General features: G+C 44.5%; 1 protein-coding gene across 1 annotated transcript; it reads right to left on the bottom strand.

Moving 5' to 3' along the window:
* Window positions 1–6,315: 6,315 nt before the first annotated feature.
* LOC103172013 (tumor necrosis factor receptor superfamily member 14-like) lies at window positions 6,316–11,517 on the bottom strand. Its single transcript, XM_042336878.1, has 7 exons — window positions 11,463–11,517; window positions 10,020–10,172; window positions 9,301–9,391; window positions 8,696–8,874; window positions 8,467–8,604; window positions 6,836–6,879; window positions 6,316–6,654 (listed from the first exon to the last, which is right to left on the bottom strand). Exons 1-7 carry the CDS (start codon window positions 11,515–11,517, stop codon window positions 6,535–6,537), a joined length of 780 nt encoding a protein of 259 aa, XP_042192812.1. The 3' UTR covers window positions 6,316–6,534.
* Window positions 11,518–25,076: the final 13,559 nt, after the last annotated feature.

Raw genomic sequence — 25,076 nt, 5'->3', positions numbered from 1 at the left:
TGTGGGCAAACGCGGCAGCCAATTGTGCAGAGCAATGTCCCACAAACAGTTTTGGATTGAAAATGACCAATTTGTTTTTTGGAGGGATTATTATTAGGCTCTGTGTGGAGTAAGGAAACTTGCCCGAGGTTTCACCCTCTGCCTGGAATTGAACTCAGGTCTCTCACTTGCAAAGCAGGTGCTCTAACCACTGAGCTACAGGACTCTAATAACCAACCCTGACACTAACTGACTCAAACTACACTGAACCTGCCCTGACAAGCTAACTCTCAATCACCCTCTTAACTAAAACCAACTCTCAACTGGACTGAACTCACCCTGACAAACACAACTCTCAACCAATCATAGCATAAACTGACTCAACAACACTAAACCAGTCTGAACAGAACCTGACTCGTGGCAGCCACACTGACCCAGACCCGGCAGTGACTGACTCTCAGCAGCTACACATTGCCGGTTACTAGCAAACCAGCCGTGCAAACTGCTCCGACCCAGCCCTGGCAGCGACTGACCCAAGGCAACTGCACTGAGCCAGCCCTGAAAGACTCTAAACCTCAACAACTGCACTTGACCGGCCTCGACACAATCACTGAATCTACACCTATCCTGAACCAACTTGCACACAAACTGATGCTCCACAACCAGCCCCGACACAAACCAACTCTCAGCCACTAAACCCAACCAACCTTGACAGACACCGGCTCAATAAACCAAACTTCACACAAAGACTATATAACCCAACGACACACAAATTCTCTGATCTCAGATCAAACTCTTGTAATAGAAGTTATCAAATCAAACCTTACACCATCCAACTACAGTGTTGGACTTCAACCTCTACGATTCATACAATCTGTACCAATTAATTCTACCCTCAACCCAAACTATCACCTCACCATGTTAACTCAGCAACATCTCCCCATCGTGTCCCTCTCAAACCCCAGTCTTTGTTACTAACAACTTCTAATCTCAACCTCCAGTGTGAACCAGAGTTTGGCTCATATGTGTTTGAATGTCAGACATCCTGCATGAAGTCCACATAATGTTACCAAACCTCTGGAGTGTGGAAAGGCGCAAGAAAGAAGGATATACAACCTTTGCCATCAGCATAGTGTTCCCACTAGTACAGACTTACCTAACTTATCCTCCAGGATTCCCAATATGCTAGAGAGAGAAACAAGGCATGAGCTTCAGTCGTCAGCATTTGGTTCCCATTAGTACAGACATGGCTTCGGGTGACAATAATAATTGTCCTTGCATTTGATATAGCGCTTTTCACGTCTTCGACATCTCAAAGTGCTTCACAGACAAGACCGTAAAGTGAATTGACCATATATTTGTGGGCAAAGCACACCAGTCAATTGCGCATAGCAGCGTCCCACAAACAGTCGTGGATTGAAAATGATCAATTTATTATTGTTTTGTTTTTTGGAGGGATTATTAGGTGTGTGGAGTAAGGAAACTTGCCCAAGGTTTCGCCCTCCCTGAATTGAACCCAGGTGTCTTGCTTGTAAGGCGAGTGCTCTAACCACTGAGCTACAGCACTCCACCGAACAACTGAGCTCAGCCCATTAGTCACTTACATCTCCCACAATTTTCAGCTGCATCTCATCTCCAAACAATTCCTAGTTGGATGTCTTTGACCAAAATCTAGATGATGGTTTAAAGACTAACACTGCAAAATAATACAGTGATTCTGTCATCACCATCTGAGACGAGTTACACAATACAAAGAAAAGTCGGACAGGTCAAGAGATGTTCACATTAATCCGAGATGGATAGCAACAAGGTCTCCAAAGTTCATTGATGTATGAATACCCAGTGATCATCTGTTGTGAACAAACATTAGACCAGCATTCAAAAGTAAAAGTAAAAAGCAGACTGGCTCCAGGACAACCTCTGACTGAAGCGGAAACAACAGAACTAAATACTGAGAGAAGAGCAAAGGTTAGAAAACCAAAAGTGATAATTAACTGAGTTGCTCCAGAAAAAGAAACAGTTTAAGAAAATAAACACAAAAAAGCAAGAAAAACACTATTGGGCTTATGGGCAAGTGAGGACAGTTACCCAATAAGTGTCTGTGACAAATACACATATTATAAAAATAAAACAAGTTAAGAACACAAATTTAGCTTAAAGCGTCTGATGCAGTAGCCATTACAGAGACCTGGCTACAAGTTGGGCATTACTGGGAGCTAAAATTCCAGGCTGTAAGTTCTTCAGAAAAGATAGGGAAATTGGGAATGGAGGGGAGCAATATGGATAACATTCAAGTATAACAGTATGGAGTATAACGGTGGAGTCCTGTAGCTCAGTGGTTAGAGCACTCGCTTTGCAAGCGAGAGACCCGAGTTTAATTCCAGGCAGAGGGCGAAACCTTGGGCAAGTTTCCTTACTCCACACAGAGCCTAATAATAATCCCTCCAAAACCAAAAACAATAATAAATTGGTCATTTTCAATCTACGACTGTTTGTGGGACATAGCTGTGCGCAATTGGCTGCCGCGTTCACCCACAAATATACAGTCAATTCACTTTACAGTGTATTCTGTGAAGCGCTTTGGGACGTCCTCCTGACGTGAAAAGCGCTATATCAAATGCAAGGATTATTATTATTATAGATAGAAAGGACTTTAGTAAAGGTGATCAGGCCACAGAAACACTATGGGTAGAATTAAAGAACAGCAAAGGAGGGAAGACTCTGGTGGGAGTTGTCTACAGACTCCAGATATTAACAAAATACCAATTGTTTTTGAGACAAATAACACAATAAAAGGAGAAGCCAAACTGGCCAAGAGTTGTTCACAATTGACAGTGATAATATCTCTGAAGCTCACGGGACAGACAACACCCAAGGTTTGGACAACTTCCCTTCACAAACATTACCTGACAATTTACAGCCCACCAGAAGGTTCTCACAAATACAGACTTACCTGATTATAGTCCACAGAGAGACGCCTGAGCCAAGCTCCATCACACGCAAACTGACCATTTCACTGCTCTGAACCACAAGCCTCCAGCAACTCATCTGCTCTCTCTGGGCTAATGGGGTGACTCCTTCCTCCAATGGTTTGACTGAGCTCAGGCTCAATACCCAAAGGTTCAGGTTTGACATGTGGCCAATGAGCGAATCACATTCCTCACACGGTCCAGTTGAAGGGACCCTAACCCTTCACAGCTGCGAACAGTCAGTATCATCACATGGGCTGTTGGCTAGTTCAGAGAATTCACAGGGTTTATATTCATTACTTTAGAGCATTCACACTTTCCTAGAATTTCCCATTGAATGTTTCAGAGACACCATCAAATCAGATCACAAACACTAATAGGTGTGAGAGAGGAGAAAGATTGCAATAGAGAGGTGTGATAGAGAGAAAGTTTGTGATAAAGTGGTTGGGGACTCTCGCCCCTGTCCCTTGGCCCCTCCCCCTGTCCCGTGGCCCCTCCCCCTTGGCCCCTCCCCATGTCCCTTGGTCCCTCCCCATCCCCATGCCCCTTCCTCATCCCCTGGCCCCTCCCTCATCCCCTGGCCCCTCCCCATCTCCACCCCCTGGCCTAGTCTCGTTCCCTCCCAGTCTCCTCCCCTTGGTTCCACCCCTGGCCCATCTCCTCCCCTTGGCCCCTCCCCATCTCCTCCCCTGGCCCCTCCCTGTCTCCTCCCCTTCCCCTGGCTCCTCTCCCCCGGCCCCGTCTCCTCCCCCGAGATGTGTTACTGTGAAGCTCTGAGACACCGTCCGGTGCGGAGACGATATATACATCACTGTTGTTGTTGTTAATCAGTGAGTGAGTGATAGTGAGTGTGTGTATGTGAGTGTCAGTGATTGTGATCGCAGTGGCACGAAGTTGAGACAGAAACACATTGACGCTGATTTATTTACAGTAACAGCACAAGGAACTCCACCCACAGCCCCCCCACCACCACCCACAGCTCCTCCCCACTCACAGGGTGACAGAGACTGGGGGGTGCGGGTACAGAGGGGGTGACGGAGAGGATGACAGAGGCTGGGGTGGTGGTGGGGAGTGCAGAGTGGGTGACGGAGAGGGTGACAGAGGCTGGGGGGGTGAGGGCCAGGGGTAGGGAGGGGGGTGACTGACAGGGTGACAGAAGCCGGCGAGGCATCCGGGTGGCTCTGGCTCTTGTAGGCGGAAACGTTGTCCTTCTTCTCGAACCGTTTGCCGCAGATTTCGCACGAGAACCAGTACCCGGGGCTGGGGGCGGGGGTGGGGCTGGGGGATGGTGTTGGGGCGGGGCTTTTTTCTTCCATTTGTCAAATCCCACCCCCCCCCCAAACGATTCTCATTGAGAGTAAACAGGTCTTATGAAGAAGGACGATAAATTACATTTGTATTGCGCCTTTCACATCAGGAGGACATCCCAAGGCGCTGGACAGTCAAGGATTTGCAACCGAGCTGGGGGTTGGGAAGAACACATTTACTTTAACTGTCGGGCACCTTAGTGAACTGAAACCCTTTCATTCTGTATAACTAAGATGTATAACGTAATCAGCTTTTACTTTTTAAACTTCAGCACTTTGTCCTACCTCCACCCCCTGAAATGTCACACACAAAACAAACTGAGGGGATGCAACATTATTACAATGTACAAAGTTAGCAGTGGAAATCTGAACTTCTGAAGAGCAAACTTTTATTGTCAAGGATTTGTTTTTACTTACCTCATTAGGAGAAATCAACGTTCCTCAAATCTCGACCAGATTGTCAGGATGGTGCTGAGCTCTGGATGGAACTATAATCTGCACTCAGCGGTCAATGAAAGTGCCTCCTGTGTACAGCTCCTCTGGTTTGTACTATCCGAGACATCAAGTGAAACGGGATACATCGCTGCGCATGTCCCCACTGTTCTGGGGATTGACTCACATTAGTAACAACAGTACAGTGCCCTCTGGTAGCAAACACATCTCCCGCAGGGAATCACTCACCAGTGGTCGTGCGCCCAGCCCGAGGGGTAGCGCCGGAAAGCCTCGGGCTCGATATAAGCCTCTCGCTCTCTCTCAGGCTGTGTGTGAGGGAAGCGGGGAGGGAGCCCCTGGGCCAGGTGTGTTGGTTGGCATCTGCACCTAACGGGATTATTACCCCCGGAAACTGATCTGCCAATCGACAAACTGGGTTCCTGACTGCCGGGTAACCAGAGGCGTGTGGAGTAAGGAACATCTACATCAACAACTCATATTTACACGGCACCTTTCACACCGGGTGGCAACTCCGATCGTTCAATAGCAGCCGCGTTTGACCCCGAGTGGCAGGTTTGGCGATAGAGAGAGAGGAGTGGGGGTGACCACAGGCCACGGTTAAAGAGGGAGATATAATCTAAAGATGGGTGAGGAGGGGGTTCCAGAGGTCGGGGATAGTGGCAGAAATAATGAAGGGATTATATACTGAATGGCGGCGTCTTGGAGAGAGCAAAGAGACTTGGGAGGACAGCACCACAAGTCTTTGAAAGCGGTAACACAACTGGAAAGGGCTGTGGTTAAAAACAAAACGCTAAATAGTATTCTGGGTTTTATATATAGGGACGTACAGCACAAAGCAAATAATGCTAAGTCTATACAAAGCAACTGGAGTTTTAAGCACCTAGCTTCAGGAAAGACGTTGAAGCTTTGACCGGGGGACAAAGCTTATGCTATATTATTCAAAATAATAATGAAGAGCTTTAGTTATGAGGTTGGAGAAGTTGTATCTATTTCCATTGGAGCAGTGAAATATTGAGAGGACCTAATAGAGGCGTACAAAATTGACATGATAAATAGGGAGAAGCTTTTTCCACTGGAAGGGGAGTCAGTGACTATTGGCCGCTGTAGTTATGATAGTCACAAGGAGAGCGTAAGGAGAGTTTAGGAGATTTATTTTCACACAGTTGTTGACAGTAAATCAGTTTCTTCACATGATCAGGTATAAAAATGTATATTGCTTCTTTTAAAAAGGATTTTAAAGTGTTCTGGGTGCACTGCCCTGAGTGGAGGGCACTATATAAGTGCAAGAAAAATAATGTACAACAGATATAGCAAATGTAGCTGCTTGGCTCCCATCGGCACCTCCACACTGACAGCATCACAATGCACAGATGCACTGCAGAACTCACTGAAACTGGATGGAATCTTTGTGTCTTATTTGACCCTCAGCTGTCCTCTGTGCCATGGCCCGTTCTGCTTCCCCACCTCCACAACATATCGTTCACTCTGCTCAGTGGGCTCCGGCCTACTCCATGTCCCAGTACGGCCCACCATTGGGCCTTCAGCCTCTCTGCCCCATACTCTTTGAAACTCCATCCCACAGTCCCTTCGCCTCGCCCGCTCCCTTGCCTCCTTCAAAGCCCATCAGTACCTCAAACTGCCTTTTAAATGAGTCCAGTGAGTTGGTTTCCATCACCTTTCCTTGTATCTGCCCTGGCGTCTGCTCCTCCGGCTGCCCATCGACGAAAGATCTGCACACATTTCATTTCAAATGCCCTGAGAATGTCTGACGCTCCACAAACGTCAATCCAAGCACTTCCAACCCACTCCATGAGTGATCTTGTAGTTCAGGTGTTTGCTGCTCCTTCTTCAATATTTTCTAAGTTAGTCCTATGACTGGTATCTGAACTACCAATTCCTGAATCATGACGTTCATTAGAGATTTGTATCGACAAATTCACATTTTCCTGCAAAAGAAAAAAAAGGAATTAACTAAGTTACCTTAGAATTACTGATCATTTTTTATGTGGATAATAATCCTTATCGCAGCATTAGAATGTCACTATTTTATCTTTATAATTTTGAAATCAAGTTTTTAGACAATACATTACACATAGCACTACATAAAGATAGTAACATTTAATGTACCTCTTTCTGATTGTTTCCTAATCGTGTTTTGTCAACATCATTTGCTGCAAGAAAAATACAGGTCAGTTAACAGAAAGAATATGCACCAATTCATTACAGTTTCCAAGTCCTTGGGCTATATGCCAATTTATGATAACACAAAAAAACAAAAAACAAATCTACTGGAGTCAGTAATTAAAATGTTCAGCAAATGTTTGAAAGGAAGTTAAGCAGATATGTTAGTAGAGGTATTAAGGGAAATGGCAAAAGGGCAGGGAATTTTTTTTAACCTCCTTCATGAAGGACAGGATGGTCCAATCTTTTGGCTGCTGAGGGCCGAATGCCGTATTTGATAAATGTCTGTGGGTCACATAAGCAATATTTTTGTGTTTCTCTTCCAGAAACAAGATTTTTACAACACTGTTTTCACATAGGAAAGATGTCTCAAAGCTCTTGACACTGTTGGCTGGACACCTGAGCTGGGGGTGAGAGCCGAGGGAGGTGGGGTAGGAAGAGAAAAGATGAATGAAAGTCCGGTCAAAGAGTTCTTGATGTGGTTTGAAGGAGGGGAGGGAGCGATTCGGAGGGACTTCATGAATGGAGTTTCAGAAAGTGTGAGCAAAATGGCAATGGTGTGGCAGATGGGGTGGGTGGACATGAAGCAAACTGGTGTTTGCTGGGCAAAGGGAACAGCTGGGCAGGAGATCACAAGAGAGGAGTTTCTCCTGGGGAAAGATGGATCTTGCTGATCGCAGTCCCCCCACATCAGCCGAGGGAGGCTCTGATCATCTGTGCCAACAGTGAAACGCTACCTACCCTTACTTTCTCTCTCTCCCCACCTCTCTCGTGCGCTCTCTCTCAATCACCTCTTTCCTCTCTCTATCACTCGCTCCCACTCTATCGCCCTTTCTCCTCGTCTCTCTCAGTCTCTCTCTCGGAATCCCTCTCTCTCTCACCTCTCCCTCCCTTTCTGTTGATTCAATTCAAAACTCCGCCACCTGGATACTCACCAGCACAAAACTCTCTACCCCCATCACCCCAGTCCTTTCCAGGCTTCACTGGCTCCCAATTACCAAACAGATTTCAAGATCCTCTCATTTGTTTTCAAATTCCTTCATTGCCTCGCACCTCCCTCTCTCCAATTTGCTTATCCGCCACACCCCCACTTGCTGCCTCCGCTCGGCCAGCTCCAGCCTCATTTGTCCCTCGTCCCCTCCACCATCAGTGGCCGTGCCTTCACCCAATAGGCTCCGAAACTCTGGAACTCTTTTCCTCGACTTCCTCCGGTTTGCCCCCTCCCTCCCCACTTTCAAATCCTGCCTAGAAAAGACTTTGCTTTTTGATTGTGCCTACGGTCACCTCCCCCCTCCCTCTCCCCCGGCTCGGTGTCAGATTCCCCCACTGTCAAGCATTACCCCGCGTGAAGACCGCTATATAAATGCAAGTGGTTGTTTCTCTCTCTCTCCCTCACGCTCTCTTCCCCTCCCTCTCTCACACACTCTTTGTCTCAATTCCTCTCCTCTCAGCTGGGGAGGGGCTTCCTGACGAGACTCAATAACGGCTGGTATTGTTACTCCCGAAGCTCAATGCGCTGCAGTGTGTCAGGAAATCCCTCTCGAGCTGAGGGACGGGAAACAGGTCCCTTTACTGACCTTCAGTTCCTGACGCTGCCATAAGAGGATCACTCGCTGTTGGGGGAGGGACTGAGGGGCCTGAAGTTGGACATTGTGTGTCACTTGGATGACAGTATTTTCTGGCCTGGTCGGCATCCGTGTGAGTCCAACACCCGTCTAAGGAAGAAGAATATTTCTGATTTGACTGATACATTACAAAGAATAAAAATATGTTGGTTCAGAAAACAATAGTATTAAAGCCACAAACCTGTATGCTTTCTCACAGCTCGTCTCTTCCAGTACAAAATTCCAAGGACACCACCAATCGCTACAGTCATTACAGGTATTACAATAAGCAATATATGTGCTATGTTTATCTTCTCTTTGCACTCTGCATCCATGGAAGCATTTCCTGGTCTAACCACAAGTTTGTTCAATTCTTTGCATCTGGGGAAAAGCAGAATAATTAATTAGACAAATCTATAGATTTTTGTCCATGACTTATCCCAACACATTTAGGGATTAATTCTTTATGAATGTCTTTCTAACTCTACTTCAGTTTTAGTTACACTCACTGTTGGTACTTTGGGGCTAAATGGATTATTATTAACGTCAGGAGCCAGCTTTTTGCTCAATTGCATTAAATAGGAATTTAACCAATCTCTTAACTTTCCCTGGTAATGTTTGTTGTAATTTTGGGGAATATTCAGAAACATCTGAGTTGTACAGTACCCTGTGCCGAGCCACAATTCCTGTTTTCTGGTGGGACATCCTCCTGACGTGAAAGGCGCTATACAAATGTAATGTATTGTCATTGTTAACATTTGCAATGCATTTAATTCTAGATTCCCAGATTAGTTATAAAGTACTTACTTAGTCCATGGTTTACACTCTTCAGTAGAAACATTATCTGAATATGTTCCATGAGGACACGTTTCATACACATAGTCTTCCCAGATTGTTCCTGAAAATACATGTGCAACCACAGAATATTGGAGAATCTTAACTCAGCTAAGTTTGCCTTGTGAAGGAGTCTTTGACAGAGACTGTTACTATTTTACAGCCTATTCTGACAACAGTGTTTGTCACGACTGAAGGTTGGAGGAGGGCCTTGTTGTTTGTGTTTGAACACCAACCAATTTAGTACTGACTGCATTGACTTGGGGGTGAGGGAGCGGCCTGTATCATTATGGAGGAAGGCAGTTCCCTGTGAAGCACAGCCACACTGTGTGAAGCACATTGTATCATAAACATGAGAATAATTCCTATGATCACAGAAACAAACAACAACTTGCATGTATATAGCGCCCTTCACGCAGGGCAGCGTCCCAGAGCGCTTGACAGTGGTGGAGCATGACACCGAGCAAGGGGAGGTGACTGCAGGCACGGTTGAAGAGGAAAGTCTTCAGGTGCGAATCTGAAGATGGGAAGGACGGGGCAAGGCGCAGGGGTAGAGGAAGAGTGTTCCAGAGTTTCGGGGAGTAGTGGCTGAAAGCACGGCCACTGCTGGTAGAACGGAGGGCATGAGGGACTTGCAGGAGGCCAGAGCCAGTCAAGCGGATTCACAGTGAAACTTTAATCTTGCACCTTACCTTTCTTTTTAACTCCTTCACCTACAGGACCCAGGCTGTGCTTTCTGCACGTCTCACATCCTCTCCATTTCCTCTCCACACAGAAGTAACCTTTGCAATGACAAATAGAATTTTGGAAGTAGGTGCATTGCTGTGCATCTAAAAGTCCCATTCCTAAAAATAAAACATCAAGAGATTCAGTGAAGGTTTAATGCTGCAGAGTGTAAATAATAATATAATAATAATAATCCTTGCATTTGATATAGCGCTTTTCACGTCGGGAGGACGTCCCAAAGCGCTTCACAGAACACACTGTAAAGTGAATTGACTGTATATTTGTGGGCGAACGCGGCAGCCAATTGCGCACAGTTGTAGCTTTGGTTCATGCCTAGTCCTTGTTCTTTAATTTCTCTTGGAAATTGACCATACATGATGCTCCCACTTGCTTTTTCTACAAGTTTTCTTTTTAATCGGATTTTAAGGTCAACTCTTGCCTGCTTCATAACAACATAAGAATTTGCTCGTTGAAAGAAGACCAAGTTTATCTTCCTCCACCCTGGCAGTCGCTTAACTTGTTGTGTCCCAAACTATATACTGTATCCCCAGATATTATTTCCTAACAGAAATCTATATCATTCGTTCTTGAAAGAATCAACACTTTCTGTTGCCACCATCTCTCGAGGGAGCCTGCTCCATACATTTACTACTCGCTCACTTAAGTAGTGTTTCTGTATATGTGTTCTGAATTTACTCCCCTTCAATCGCAGGCTGTGTCCACTGGTTCTACTGTTCAATACAAAATAAAACAACTTATCATGGTCTTCATTATCTAGTCTCTTTAAAATTTTAAAGACTGTAAGCATATTGCCCCTCAACCTTCTCTTCTCCAGCGTGAACATACTCAGTTTACCTAAACGCTTCTCATAATCCAGTCCCTCCATCATTTTGGTTGCTCTCCTCTGTATCCTCTCAATCGTTGCAAAGTCCTTTTTGTATTGCAGTAACCAGAACTGAACATAGTATTCCAAGTGCGGTCACACCAATGATCTTTCAAGAGGCAGGATGACCCCACTATTTTGGCTCAATATAGCCCTTTTAATACACCCAGCATCTGGTTTGCTTTACTCACTGCTACCAAGCACTGTTGCAATGGTTTAAATTTAATGTCAATCAAGACACCCAGTTCCTTTTCATTTTCCGTACAGATTATTTTCATGTCCCCTGCCACTCTGCCTCATCATTGTGGGTGAGTTTCAAACACTTGTTGCTTCCCTGAAACCCTCTTCCAAACTACTCCCATCACCCCCCGTGCTTTTCAAATCCTCTAGACGTGTCTCTTTGACTGATCTCTCTCCACCTCCCTTTGCTCCTCCAGTCCCTTCTCAGCTCAAAGCTTGTGAAGCACTATGAGAAATTCACCCAAAGGTGAAAAGGGTAGAAGTCCAAATTGTTGTTGTGACTTACCGGAGATGCCGACAACTGCAAGAACAGGATAGTAAATGTATTCCACCTGATACATTGCTAGTAATTGATGAATTGAATTTCCCATTTTCTGTGTAAGGTGTTTGGGTTTCTTTGCTATTGGCTTTGGCTGTTACACTGAGTTCAGCCTCTACAGTGATCTTATTATATACAAAGTGAGACGCCTCTGGGACTAATCAACAATCACATTAGTTGAAGTCAGGTGAACAAATAAAATGAATGAATCATTTTATTATTTCGCAATAAATGCAAGAGCAGGTGATTGATTTAAAGCAAAATGCACAGTGACATAAATTTGAAAAGTGATTCAAAGTGTCGTACTAAATTAAATTTGAGACCGGAAAAGAAGAAGCCAAATTAGGAGCATTACTTGTTTAGATAAACTTAGATTTGGTCAGATTGAAAAGGACCAAAATCACACACAATCCCAAAATCAGGTCTGGATGAGGAAGGCATTCGGTCCATCCGATCTCATTCCTCAAATACCCGCCTGATCGTTCCCCATCACGACATCAAGCTGCTCTTTAAATACATTGGAATATAGAGCACAGAAACAGGCCGTTTGGCCCAACTGGTCTATGCCGGTGTTTATGCTCCACATGAGCCTCCTCCTGCCCTTCCTCAACTAAGCTTTCAATGAGTCCATTGTTCTGGCTTCTACCACCAGTTCCAGCCATCAATTACACACTGCAAAAACATCCTGGTGTCTATCCTGAAATTGGCTGTCTGGTCTGTAATTCTAAAGCTATGTCTTCTTGTTCTACTGTCTTGATACATCCTAAATACTGTTGTGGATCACATTTTGGTCACAACATAATAGGGCTGAGCGGCCCTAGAGGCAGTGCAGAGAGCAACAAGGATGATCTCAGTGTCAGAGGAATGAGCAACAACTAGACAAGCTCAAGCTCTTCAGTCTTGAGAGAAGAGGACTCAGAGAAATGTATAACCCTAACCCTAAACCTAATACTATTTGGGAACCTAAACCTAACCGCTAAACTCGAACCCCAACCCTAACCCCAAACCCTCAACCTAATGCTAACCCTACTCTAACCCTAAACTCAAACGTAAACCCTTAACCGTAACCCTAGTCCTAACCCAACTAAAAACCCTAGCCTGAAAGATCAAATGGGTAGATCCCTTCAATACAAGGAATTGGAATAAGACAAAACATTAATGAGCCTCAACCAAATTTGACAAAATTCCAGCACACAGAGTGCCTGGAAAACACAAGATATGTGTAAAACCATGGCTGAAATTTAAAAAAAAGCCTAACCCTAAGTCTAAACCAGACAACCACACATAGGGATAATTTTGCAAAAAGGAAGAGTATTTTAGAGGTTGATCCAGAACTCAGCTGGGTCTCAGGTCAACCGGGATGATTGACCTCCGAGAGGAGGCCTTTAAGATGGTCGAGTTCTGGGGTAGAAAGAATTGGAACAGAAATTCACACCTATCCCAGACGCTAACCTCTAAACTTAACGAGGAGTTCAGGTCAACTGGGATACTTGACCTCTGAGAGGAGGGCTTCCACAAGGCCGAGTCCTGGGGTAAAAATAATTTAAAGCAGATATTTACCTGGACCCTGCCACGTACCCTAACCAGGACCCTCACCTCAACCCTAACCTGACACAAGTTAAATGGCTTAGACAGCGCCAACCAAATAAACCTAGCCTGAAAGATTAAATGAGTACATTGCCTTCAATACAAAAAAAATTCATGAGCCCAAGTCAAATTTGACAAAAAGGGGAGTGCCCAGGAATGCAAGACGTGTAAAACCACCACCAAAGTTTAAAACATCTGACACTAACCCGAACCCTATCTCTAACCCTAAACCCCAACCCTAAACCCTGACCCTAACCTTTATCCTAACCCTAATCCCAACCCTAATTTTAAACCCTAACTCCCGAACTCAACCCTAATCCTAACCAGGACCCTCACCTCAACCCTAACCCGGAACAAGTTAAACAGCTTAGACAGCCATCACTCGCCTCAACTAAAAAACCCAGCCTGAAAGATCAAATGAGCAGATCCTGTCAATACAAAAAAATTGGAGTAAAACAATACATTCATGAGCCTGAGCCAAATTTGACAAAACTCCAACACGCGAAGTGTCCAGGAACACAAGACATGTAAAACCACACCCGAAATTTAAAAACCCTAAGCCTAACCCTTATCCTAACCCTAAACCCTAACTCTAATACCCCTACCTCAACTCCTTCCCCCAACCCTTAACCCTATCCCCAACTCTAACCATAACCCTAACCCCCAAACCTCCCCAAACCTAAAACCTAACCCTAACAGTAACTCCTAACCCCAGCCCGAAACAAATTAAGTGGCTGAGATAATCATGCCCAATCCCCACTGAAAAAACCTAGCTTGAAGGATCAAAAAAGTAGTTCCATACAATACAAACAATTGTACAATACAATTTGGAGCAATAAAAATGTTGGAGCAAGAAAATACATTCATAAGCCCAAAGAAAATTTGAGCAAAAAAANCTCCATCAAGTGGAATGCACAGATGTGTAAAACCACCCCTGAAATTTAAAAAACCTAACCTAACCCTAACTGTAAATGGATTGATTGATTTCCCATTCAATGGGTCCAGTTGGCTACTTTTCACTTTTATTAATAGCATTAAAAAATCTTTGAATGGTCCGGTAAAAGGCTTCAAGTTATCCTCTGAATGCGAATTTCAACTGAAAATACAATAATCCTTACATTGTATATAGCAGTTTATCATATCATTGAGTCATCACAAACTGTTTCGCAGAATATTGTACACTGTAAAGTGTAGTGACTGTATAGTGTAAATGTTGCATTCTGCAAATTTTACTGTATAACAAAAAATACTGTATACTGTAAATTTTATGACTGTAGTGGGCAAAAGTTTGCAGCCAATTGTGCACAGCAGTGTCCCACAAACAGTTGTGTATTGAGTGCCCAAATGTTTTTTGAAAGGATTATTTATTCCCAGAAAGTAATCCAACAATAGATTACCAATTGGGTTCCTATTCACTGCTAGGTAAACAAAGGCGTGTGTATGGAGTAAGGAAACTTGCTGAAAGTTTCACCCTGCCTGGAAATCAAACCTGGGTCCTCTTGCATGTGAGTGCTCTAGTGATTGCAAGTCACTTGGTCCACGACTGTTTGTAGAACACTGCTGTGTGCAATTGGCTGCCGCATTTCACCAACAAAATATATACAGTAAATCACTTTACAGTATATTTCTCAAAGACGTGATTATTATTATGCATTTATAATAATAATAATCCTTGCATTTGATATAGCGCTTTTCACATCGGGAGGACGTCCCAAAGCGCTTCACAGAACACACTATAAAGTGAATTGACTGTATATTTATGGGCGAACTCGGCAGCCAATTGCGCACAGCAATGTCCCACAAACAGTCGTTGATTGAAAATGACCAATTTATTATTGTTTTGGGTTTTGGAGGGATTATTATTAGGCTCTGTGTGGAGTAAGGAAACTTGCCCAAGGTTTCGCCCTCTGCCTGGAATTGAACTCAGGTCTCTCACTTGCAAAGCGAGTGCTCTAACCACTGAGCTACAGGACTCATTTATACATGAAACATACTGGAAACGTAATTGACAAAACTAAGGTGCATGAAATTGGATGCTATGACTATATGATTTTTNAATAACTATTAAACTCAGCTTACATAGGCCAACAATCAGGTATTGATCTCTTTCAGCATCATCGAATGTTTAACGATATCCATAAGATGTCACCCTTAAGTTTCTTGATGTCATCCTTATGTTTGCTATTAGACATGCTAAAATAGGTTGAAATTTGATGTCTAAAAATTGTAGTCACTTCCTCATCTAATTCCTCTTGCTCAGTGTTGGTATCTCAACATAGAGATACTTGCTCATGTCCACAGGCTGGACATACTGTCTTTTAGCTGGTTTTCTGTCATTTTTGGTTTATTTTCTAAAGTCCTGCTGTCCTGACAGAATGTCTGTCAGACATCAAGTCCTGGATGAGAGCTAACTTTTTACATTTGAATGTCAACAAGACCGAGACTCCTAATTGGCTCCCATCAGGGCCTCCTCGCCTCAGGCGCTGACAGCATCACCATCCATGGTTGCTCACTGCACCTTGCTAAGCCAGTCCGGAAACCTTGGAGTCTTGTTCAACTCTCAACTGTCCTTTCTACCCCACATCCTTGCCATGACCCGCTCTGCCTTACCCCACCTCCGTAACATCACCCACCTCTGCCACTGTCTCACCCTGCAGGCCCCCGAGATCCTCATACATGCCTTCATTACATCCAGGCTTGCCTCTCTGCTTGGAGGATACAGTTCAAGATCCTGGTCCTCACCTTCAAAGCTCTCCATGGCCTTGCTTCCCCCCTACCTCTGTGACCTCCTAACCCCCTTCCAACCTTTCCGCTCCCTCCACTGAGAAGGCTCTGGTTTGCTTCACGTGCCCCGCCTCAAACCCGTAGAGAGTAGCAGGTTCCTCTCCTCCCCCCCACCCCCCACCCAACCAGCATATTCCGCACAGCAAAGGGATACACAAAAATATTGCTTATGCCATCCCACAAATCATTTCTCAAATCTGGCATCCGGCCACGAGCAGCCAAAACGTTGGACCACCCACTATAAATTATGACTAACTTTTACCAACCCCTCCCTAGCCCTCACTTTATACACCTCTCACTAAAGTCTACACTCCAATTAACCACCAAAAACCTAACCTTAAATATTACCTAATCTTAACCAAATCCCCAACTGGTATTTTAGAACCTGAATCTTGTAACATAAACTAGATAATCTGAGAATTAAACAAGTAATGAATAAACTCTGATCAAGCTAAAATGAATCCCACACTCAACTGGCAAGTAAAGCTAAAATAATTTTGTTCAAAAAAATGTTTCTCAATATTTTGAGCAGGAGTAGTGGAGGATAGAGGACTGGGTGGAAGCATTTTGATTAAGTTGAAAGAGCCCGAAGTAAATTTCACAAACTCCAGCATCTGGGGAAATACAAGTTGTGTCCAAAAATCCCCATCCGAAATTTACAATCTGACTCTAAACCTAATTGCATGGGGAAATATAAAGAAAGAATTAATGGGATTAATAAAATTAACAACTTAGAAATACAATAACAGAAAATTATATTTAATCTTTCACAATGGGAAGGTGTCTTAAAGCACCTCATAACTGACTGGGAGCTCAAGATTGGGTTGTGGGGGTGGGAGTTGAGGAGGGTGGGAAAGAAAGGTGACCAAAAGTACAATTCAGGTGGGCTTTAGCGGAGGAGAGGGAGTGGATGAGGCACAGGTACTTTGTGTGGAATTCCAATAAGTCGGTACAGAATGGTTGAAAGCTAAGGTCATCCATCGATTGTAGGGTGAAGAATGTGAAAAATGCTGGTGTTCACTGAGCAGATATGCTGGTAGGGTTGCTGGAGGTCACCGAAGTAGGAAGGGGTGAGGGTGTAGAGGAATTTGAACACTTAGATGAGGATCTTGAATTTGATCAAGGGTTATGGGAAATCAGTGGAGCTCAGTGAATATGGGAGTGATAGGCCTGCAGAGTCTGGTGAAAGAGCTGCAGGTTTCTGCAGTTCTCATATGGAGGAGCCATAGAGTTTGACAAGTGAATGTGTGAACAACAGGTCTTGGCAGCCCAGCGTAGTGGTAAAGTTGTCTGATGTTGTGGAGCTGAGCCCGTGACTGGCTCTATTCAGGGTTTGAAAGATGGTTAAGGGTCAAAATACACAGTAAGGTTCTGCATTGGCTTCATGAGATGGATAGATGCAGCCGTTACCTGAGGAGAAAATGTGCTGATGGGAGCCAAGGCAGGGCACATACATGATGGCACAAATCCACCCCTTCTGTACTGAAAATGTTTCTAGGTTAAACTGAAAATAATTACATAAAGAATAGAAAGTTAGCAAAGAATATCTATGATTCGAAAAAAACATTATGGCTAGTTCCAAAATAAAACATGTGTTCATGGATTTTAGATTGGTGCTGCAAGTTACTTTAAAAGTTCATTTGGGGGAATTCAGAATGTTTTTTAAAGTCTGATAGCTGTTTAAATAAATTCTGTTATGACGAAAATTATAGTAAAAATAATTGTCTTCATTTGTTTGTTCAAATGACTGTAACTAATATCAATAATCATCTTAGTTAATTATCTCACTGGAGAATTCCTTTTGGTACAAATAAAAGTGCAATGCATGTTGTCGTGTCAATCAAAATTATTGTCTCCAGTATCTTTGCACATTTCACAGAAAATGCACAGGCAAGAATTAATTCACCCGATGGATTTTATTTATTACCCTACACTTGCAGCTATTGGTGTTCCTAGTAAGTGATTGTAGTTGTAGTGATTATAGATAGTTATATTACTTATTAAATCAATGTTAGTAATTATTTATTGTTCTTTTTTGAACACCTTCAATGTTACATATAAAAGCATAGACAGAAAGATAGGTTTGTAGATGAATATGTTTTTAACTTCAATTACATATAGAAATGAGAGAGAATGATATCAGGCAACTTCAGTGTCCAAAATGTAGTAATATGTGGTAATGATTTTGTCTTGTCAATGTTCAGATGAAGTAAGTTTGCGCTCATCCAGCCCCTGAGATCTGACAGGCAGCTGAGAGAACATCAGGGGACTGGGGGTCACAAAGAGAGGTGGAAAAGTAGAGTTGGGTGTCATCTGCATACATTTGGAAATGTACCCCATGTTTGCGGATGACATCCCCAAGAGGGAGCATGTAGATCGGAAAGAGGAGGGGGCCAAGGCTGGATCCTTGGGGTATCCCGCAGGTAACCGGGGGAGCGGGAGGAGAAGCCGTTTATGCAGATGTTTGTGATGCTGGCGGTTTGTGAGGTAGGACTCGAACCAGGCGTGTGCGGTCCCACTGAGGTGGATGACGGAGGAAAGGCGGTAGAGGAGGATGGTGTGATCGACTGTGTCGAACGTGACAGAGAGGTCCAGGAGGACAAGGAGGCAGAGGGACCCCTAGTCACAAACAGAGAGGATGTTGTTTGTGACTTTCACAAGCACGTACTGTGCACAGGGCGGAATCCGGACTAGAGGGGTTCGAAGAGGGAGTGGGAGGAGAGTTGTGCACGGAGTTGGTTGGCAGCAACGCGTTCTAGAACTTTTGAGAGGAAGGGCAGGTTAAAAATAGGGCGGAAATGACTGGAGTTTGAGGGATCTTGGGAGGGTTTTTTCAGGAGGGGTGATGACAGCAGTTTTGAGGGAGGCAAGGACTGATCTGGAGGAGAGAGACTGGTTGATAATGTAAGCCAGTAGCGGGCAGAGGAGGGGGAGCTGTGTGACCAGTAAGTTGGTGGGGAGGGGGTCGAGGCAGCAGGTGGTGGGTTTCATGGAGGTGGGTGATAATAATAATAATAATAATCCTTGCATTTGATATAGCGCTTTTCACGTCGGGAGGACGTCCCAAAGCGCTTCACAGAACACACTGTAAAGTGAATTGACTGTATATTTGTGGGCGAACGCGGCAGCCAATTGCGCACAGCAATGTCCCACAAACAATCGTAGATTGAAAATGACCAATTTTATTATTGTTTTTGGTTTTGAAGGGATTATTATTAGGCTCTGTGTGGAGTAAGGAAACTTGCCCAAGGTTTCGCCCTCTGCCTGGAATTGAACTCAGGTCTCTCGCTTGCAAAGCGAGTGCTTTAACCACTGACCTACAGGACTCCACAAATGGTGGGTGAGAGGGAGGAGGGAGAGATGGGGAGAAAAAAGTGTAGAAAGGGAGTAGTGATAGGAGCAGATGATGAGGAAGGTGAGGAGGGCAGAGGGCTCATCGTGGTGGGTGACAAGGGGCAGTTGGATGAGGCTGTCTGGCGGATGTTCAGTATTTTAGTTGAAAAGAAGTCCATGACCTCCTCGCACGGCATTTGATATGAAGATTGAGGAGGCCTGAGGAGGGGGGGGGGGGGCAGGGGTGGAGCACGGAGGAGGTAGTGGGTGATGCAAAAAAAGATTCTGGGGTTGTGTTTAGCCTCCAAGATAATGTTGGAGTAGAAGGCCGTTTCTGCGCGTGTCAAATAACGGTGGTAGCTGTGGAGATGCTCGAGCCACAGTTGGCAGTGAATTGTCAGGCAAATTTTCTGCCATCTTCGCTTGAGCAGACGGGTTTGTTTGTTTTTGGCGGCGGAGGTGGTTGTTGTACCAGGGGGATTGGGTGGGTATGGAGATGGTCCTGGATTTTAGGGGGACGAGGGAGTTGAAAGTGGAGGAGAGGCAATCATGGAGCAGCTGGATGGCTGCTTCAGGATCTCCGCGGGTGGAAGGCCAGACGGATAGGATGTTTGAAGATGAGAGGGCCTTTGTGAGGGTCTCAGGGGGTAGCCTTTTCCAAGGTGGTAGAGGATGGTTGAAGGCTTGGTGGAGGAGAGAGGGATGTGAGAGGAGAAGGAAATGAAAAAGTGGTTCAAGATGGCCTTGTCCACTATGCTGAGGTTGGAAATGTTAAGGCCATGGGTGATGATGAGGTCAAGTGCATGACCACGGTTGTGGGTAGGTGAGTTTATATGGAGAGTAAGGTTTAGGGAGGAGAGGAGGGCAGTGAAATCGGCAGAGGTGGTGCAGGGGGAATTTAGGTGGAGGTTAAAATCGTCCATTATGAGTAGGCACTCGGAGCAGAGGGACAGAGAAGAGAGGAGAGTAGAGATGTCTGTGTGGAAAGAGCCGGGGGGCTTAGGGGGGCGGTAAACGTGGATTTTTAAAGGGAGAGAGGGGTGGAAAAAGTTGAGGTGCTCGAAGGAGGGGAAGCAGCCAGAGGAGTAGGTGGTGAGACCAAGGGAGGCTTTGGAAATGTAGGCCACCCTGCCACCACGTTGGTTTGGATGGGGGGTGTGGTGGAAGGTGTAGCCTGGAGGGGAGGCTTCCACTAGGGGGATAGTGTCATTGGGGGAGAGCCAGGTTTCGGTGAGCCCAGGAATATCAAGGTGCTCGTCCAGTATGAGGTCGTGGATGGTGAGGGCTTTAGTTGAGAGGGAACGGACATTTTTGGAGGGAAATGCGGGTGGGTTTGCTGGAGGGGGGGGGGGGGGGGGGAGGGAGGAGACAGTGGTGCGGAGAGGATTTTGGGTTGTATAGGAGAGATGGTTGTGGAGAGTGGTGTGAGTGGAGAGTTGTGGAGGGTACGTATGAGGGAAGGGGGAGTTGGGTTTGCCTTAAGGAGGCGGTTTGAGCAGACGGAGTGAATGATTGGGCACTTGGGGTTGCTGCTCTGGGACAGCCAGTGCTGGGAGCCATGATGGGCCCCGCGGAGGATGCCCAGGCTGGAGCAGAGGGAAGTGGTGATGGGGTCGAGGAGAGAAAGAAGGCGGGGAGGGCAGTGGGAGAGAAGGACAGAGGGGGAGTAGCGGATAGAGGGGGATGGGAGTAGAGACATAGAGGGAGGTGGGAGGAGAGACATAGAGGGGGATAGGAGGAGAGACGTAGAGGGGGGTGGGAGGAGAGACATAGAAGGGGAGGCTCGGGTCAGGGCGGCAGCCAAAACACGCACGCAGAGACTGGGAGCGAGCGATCAGCGGGATGGCTTCAGCCCTCAGGCTTAGCCTCCCAGGTCATGGCCGGGATGGCAGTGCCAGGACATTATTGTTGTTCTTTTTTTTTTAACTGTGACGTCACACCGACGCCACCTAGTGAATCGAGCCGCCCCGTCACTTCCCCCCACCCCCCCCCCCCCCCCGCCCCGCGCTTTCCTACCTCGGCTTCCGACTCCCATTTAGAGTACAAGAGTAGGGAAGTCTTGCTCCAACTGTACATGGCCTTGGTGAGACCGCACCTAGAGTATTGTGTGCAGTTTTGGTCCCCTTATTTAAGAAAGGACATGCTTGCCCTACAGGGGGTGCAGCGATGATTCACTCGGTTAGTTCCTGGGATGAGGGGACTGACCTATGAGGATAGGCTGAATAAACTGGGGCTATATTCTCGAAAGTACAGAAGAATTAGGGGAGATCTTATTGAAACATATAAGATTCTTAAAGGGCTGATAAAGTAGTCACTGAGTCAGAAGGTTGTGGGTTTCCCCGGTAGGAGAATCTATAACCAGGGGTCACAGTCTTAAAATTAAGGGTCAGCCTTTTAGAACAGAGTTGAGGAAACATTTCTTCACTCAGAGGGCAGTGAATTTATGGAATTCACTCCCCCAGAAGGCTGTAGATGTCAGTCCTTGAACATCTTCAAGGCTGAGACTGAGAGATTCTTGAAAAATAGAGGCATTAGGGGATATGGGGATAGGGCAGGTAATTAGAGTTAGGTCTGAAGATCAGCCATGATCTTATCGAATAGTGGGACACAGGCTCGAGGGGCCGAATGGCCTACTCCTGCTTCTAATTCATGTGTTCTTAACACATGGGTTGGTAGTACAACTTGCATTTTTATAGCTCCCTTCACTTAGCTGTCAGCTTGGTTCAGTTTTTGCTTCCGAGTCAGAAGGTTGTGGGTTTCCAGCCTCACGTAGTGACTTTGAACTCAGTTCAGGCTGACACACCAATTTGGTGCTGGAGGTGTGCTGCATAATTGGAAGTGTTATCCTTTGGATGAGATATTAAACTGATATCCCATGTGCTTGTCCACGGTGGGTGCTAAAGATCCCACGGCACTATTTGAAAAAAGGGAGATTCTCTCAGTGACCTGGCCAACAACTGCCCAGATACAATTGGTCATTCATCTCATGTCTAGCTATGGGGCACAGCAGATGGCAAATTGGCTGCTGTGTTCACCTACAAATACAGTCAATACATTTCAAAGAAAATCCTATGAAGCATTTTGATGTCCCAACTAAGCGAAAAGGCGCTATATCAAATCCAAGGAATATAGGATGTGTCAGAGTGTTTAAAGTTTAGCAAATGTACAAGAGTTTTGCGGGTTGGATTGTTTCTTTTAAGTATTGACGCACTTGTGACCTCAACACATTGAAGTGAATATTCCTCAGTTAATCTGCTGGCCTTCGGTGAGTTTCCATTGTACACCATCCTCCACATTCTTACTGCTCCCTTCATCCTGAGATTAGAGAAAAGGTGCAGTTTAATTTAGCCAGTTATGAAGAAATACTTCAGACATTACGCATTTTTCATTAACTGAATAGTTTAAGAGGTGATCTGACAGGTTTGTAAGATTATGAAGTGGTATGGTAGGGTAAATAATAATACATTATTCCTACTGGTTAATTAGATGCAGGCATAAGACATAAATTCAAAATATGTACAAAAACTAAAGGGGAGACTGGGAAAAAATCTTTCACAGTGGGTCTTTGGAATGTTGAGTCCACAAATTAAGAGGGAATTAGATGATTGAGAAAAATAAGGGGTAAGGGGAATGGGATTAGCTGGCTGGTGTCAATGGTCTGAATGTTACCATCTATAAAAAATATTACATACAGAAATCACTGAATGATGCAATCAAGTGTAAATTTCACACAATCATCCAATAGAATACAAATTTACATTTATTTATTCACCCACAAATATACGGTCAATTCACTTTGCAGTCTATTCTGTGAAGCGCTTTGAGACGTCGAGAAGACGTGAAAAGCGCTATAGCAAATGCAAGAATTATTTATTTGATCATTCATTCACTCACTCACTCGCTCGCTCGCTCGTTCGTTCGTTCGTTCGTTCGTTCGTTCGTTCGTTTGTTTGTTTGTTTGTTCGGAAGGACATTGGTTAGAGGGCTCGACTTACAAACGAGATACCTGGTTTCGATTCCCAGCAGGGCGAAACATTGGGCAAGTTTCCTTACTCCACACACCCACCGTTTATCTCTTAGTAAGTAGGAATCCAATTGTTAGACGATCGGTGGATTGCTTTTCCGAGCGTCTAGAGTAATAATTCCTTGAAAATAAATAAATTTAAAAAATAATTATTTAGTCACTCAATCCACTACCATTTGTGGGACGCTGCTGTGCGCAATTGGTTGCTGTGTTTCGCCCACAAAATATACAGTATATTCTGTGAAGCACTTTGAGATGTCTAGAAGAGGTGATAAGGAGTTATATCAAATGCAAGGATTGTTATTATTATTCTATCATGTTGTAAGGGTTAATTTAAATTTGTGACCCAGCGGTGAAGGACTGAAACAAATGTTATACAATTAATCAAGATTTATTAATTCAGATTAATAATGTTTATAAGTAATAAAAGAATTATGCTTAGGTATCCACATTTTCTGTAGTTCACAACAATTTAATCAACCAAATGTTGCAGGAGAGACAGAGGAGCAATGTCCAATTTAGTGTCCATTTTAATTCAAATATATGGTCATCAAAAAGTATCCAGGTATTGTTATATGGTTCCCAGTTCGATATCACCCAAAAGTATACAGGTATTATTGGACGTTTCGTGTTGTTTAAATTGTAGTCATGATCTTCCTTTTTTAGAAGGTGGAATATTGTTCGCAACTCCAAGTTGGACATGAAGTCCTGTAGCTCAGTGGTTAGAGCACTTGCCATGCAAATGAGAGATCTGGGTTCGATTCCCGGCAGGGCAAAATGTTAGGCAAGTTTCCTTACCCCACACACTTCTGTTTACCTAGCAGTAAGTAGGAACCCGGTTGTTAGTCAACTGGCGGATCGCTTTTCCGGAGATAAGAATCCTTCAAAAAAAACAATAATAACTATTGTTTGCGGTACACTAGTGTGTGAAATTGGCTGCCGCGTTTCGCCCACAAATATAGTCAATTCACTTTACACTATATTCTGTGAAGCGCTTTGAGACGTCTAGAAGACATGAAAAGTGCTATATCAAATGCAAGGATTATTATTTATTGTAAGTTTCAATTTCTTCTTTCTCATTCGCCTTCATTTGAATCAATCTCCATTTATACCGTTAAGTGACCTTTCATCCATTACCTTTTGCAAGATGGTTCCTTTGTAAAAACAAATGCAACACAGCTCTCTCTCCGGCTGCAGACCATTTTCCATGAGCAAATGACTGATAAGGAAATTAAAAGTTTGTTGTTTATAAACAGTCTTTTGTTTCTTCTCGAGAAAGGATCTTCTTCGAAGCTCATCACAACCAATTCCCTCATACGAGATTGATCAAGTTTCAAACATATAAACATCGCAAATGTAATTTGAGATATTAACACATTAATTGCAGTGTCAAACTGTTGATGATTTTGCTTTAAGCCTTGTCAGATTCCTGTATTTTCTCTTAGTTAATTTTGTGGCGATTGTGATCCTGTCCCGAGGAAAGTGTGGTCTCTCCAAATGCATCACTCGCTACCTGATGGCGATGGCAGCAGCGGATCTCCTGGTTGTCATCACTGATGTCATCTTGTATAAGATTGTGTATTATTATTTTCGAGGTTCTTTTCTGGACATGACTCCAGTCTGCAGTTTGATTGTTGTTCTGTACGCAGCCGCTCAGGATTGTTCTGTTTGGCTGACAGTCACTTTCACATTTGATCGTTACATGGCCATTTGCTGCCAGATGTTTAAAATAAAATATTGTACAGAGAAAACAGCAGCTCTCGTTATAGGAGTTGTGTGTGCACTTCTCTGTTTAAAATGCATCCCCTGGTTCTTTGTGTTTGGGCCTCGGTACATTATTGACAATGTGCCTT

Source organism: Callorhinchus milii, unplaced genomic scaffold (assembly GCF_018977255.1).
Source record: "Callorhinchus milii isolate IMCB2004 unplaced genomic scaffold, IMCB_Cmil_1.0 Scaffold7, whole genome shotgun sequence".
In the NCBI taxonomy this organism is placed as follows: domain Eukaryota; kingdom Metazoa; phylum Chordata; class Chondrichthyes; order Chimaeriformes; family Callorhinchidae; genus Callorhinchus; species Callorhinchus milii.
Note: the sequence above shows the minus strand (reverse complement) of the source record. Positions and strands in the feature narration are given on the sequence as shown.

Coding starts and splice junctions, on each gene's coding strand:
- LOC103172013 (XM_042336878.1), bottom strand. CDS start 11,517: ATGTATCAGGTGGAATACATTTACTATCCTGTTCTTGCAGTTGTCGGC. Junction 8,605..8,695: donor AGCTGTGAGAAAGCATACAG/GTTTGTGGCTTT, acceptor CTTCTTCCTTAG/ACGGGTGTTGGACTCACACG. Junction 6,880..8,466: donor GGCAGCGTCAGGAACTGAAG/GTCAGTAAAGGG, acceptor TTTTTCTTGCAG/CAAATGATGTTGACAAAACA.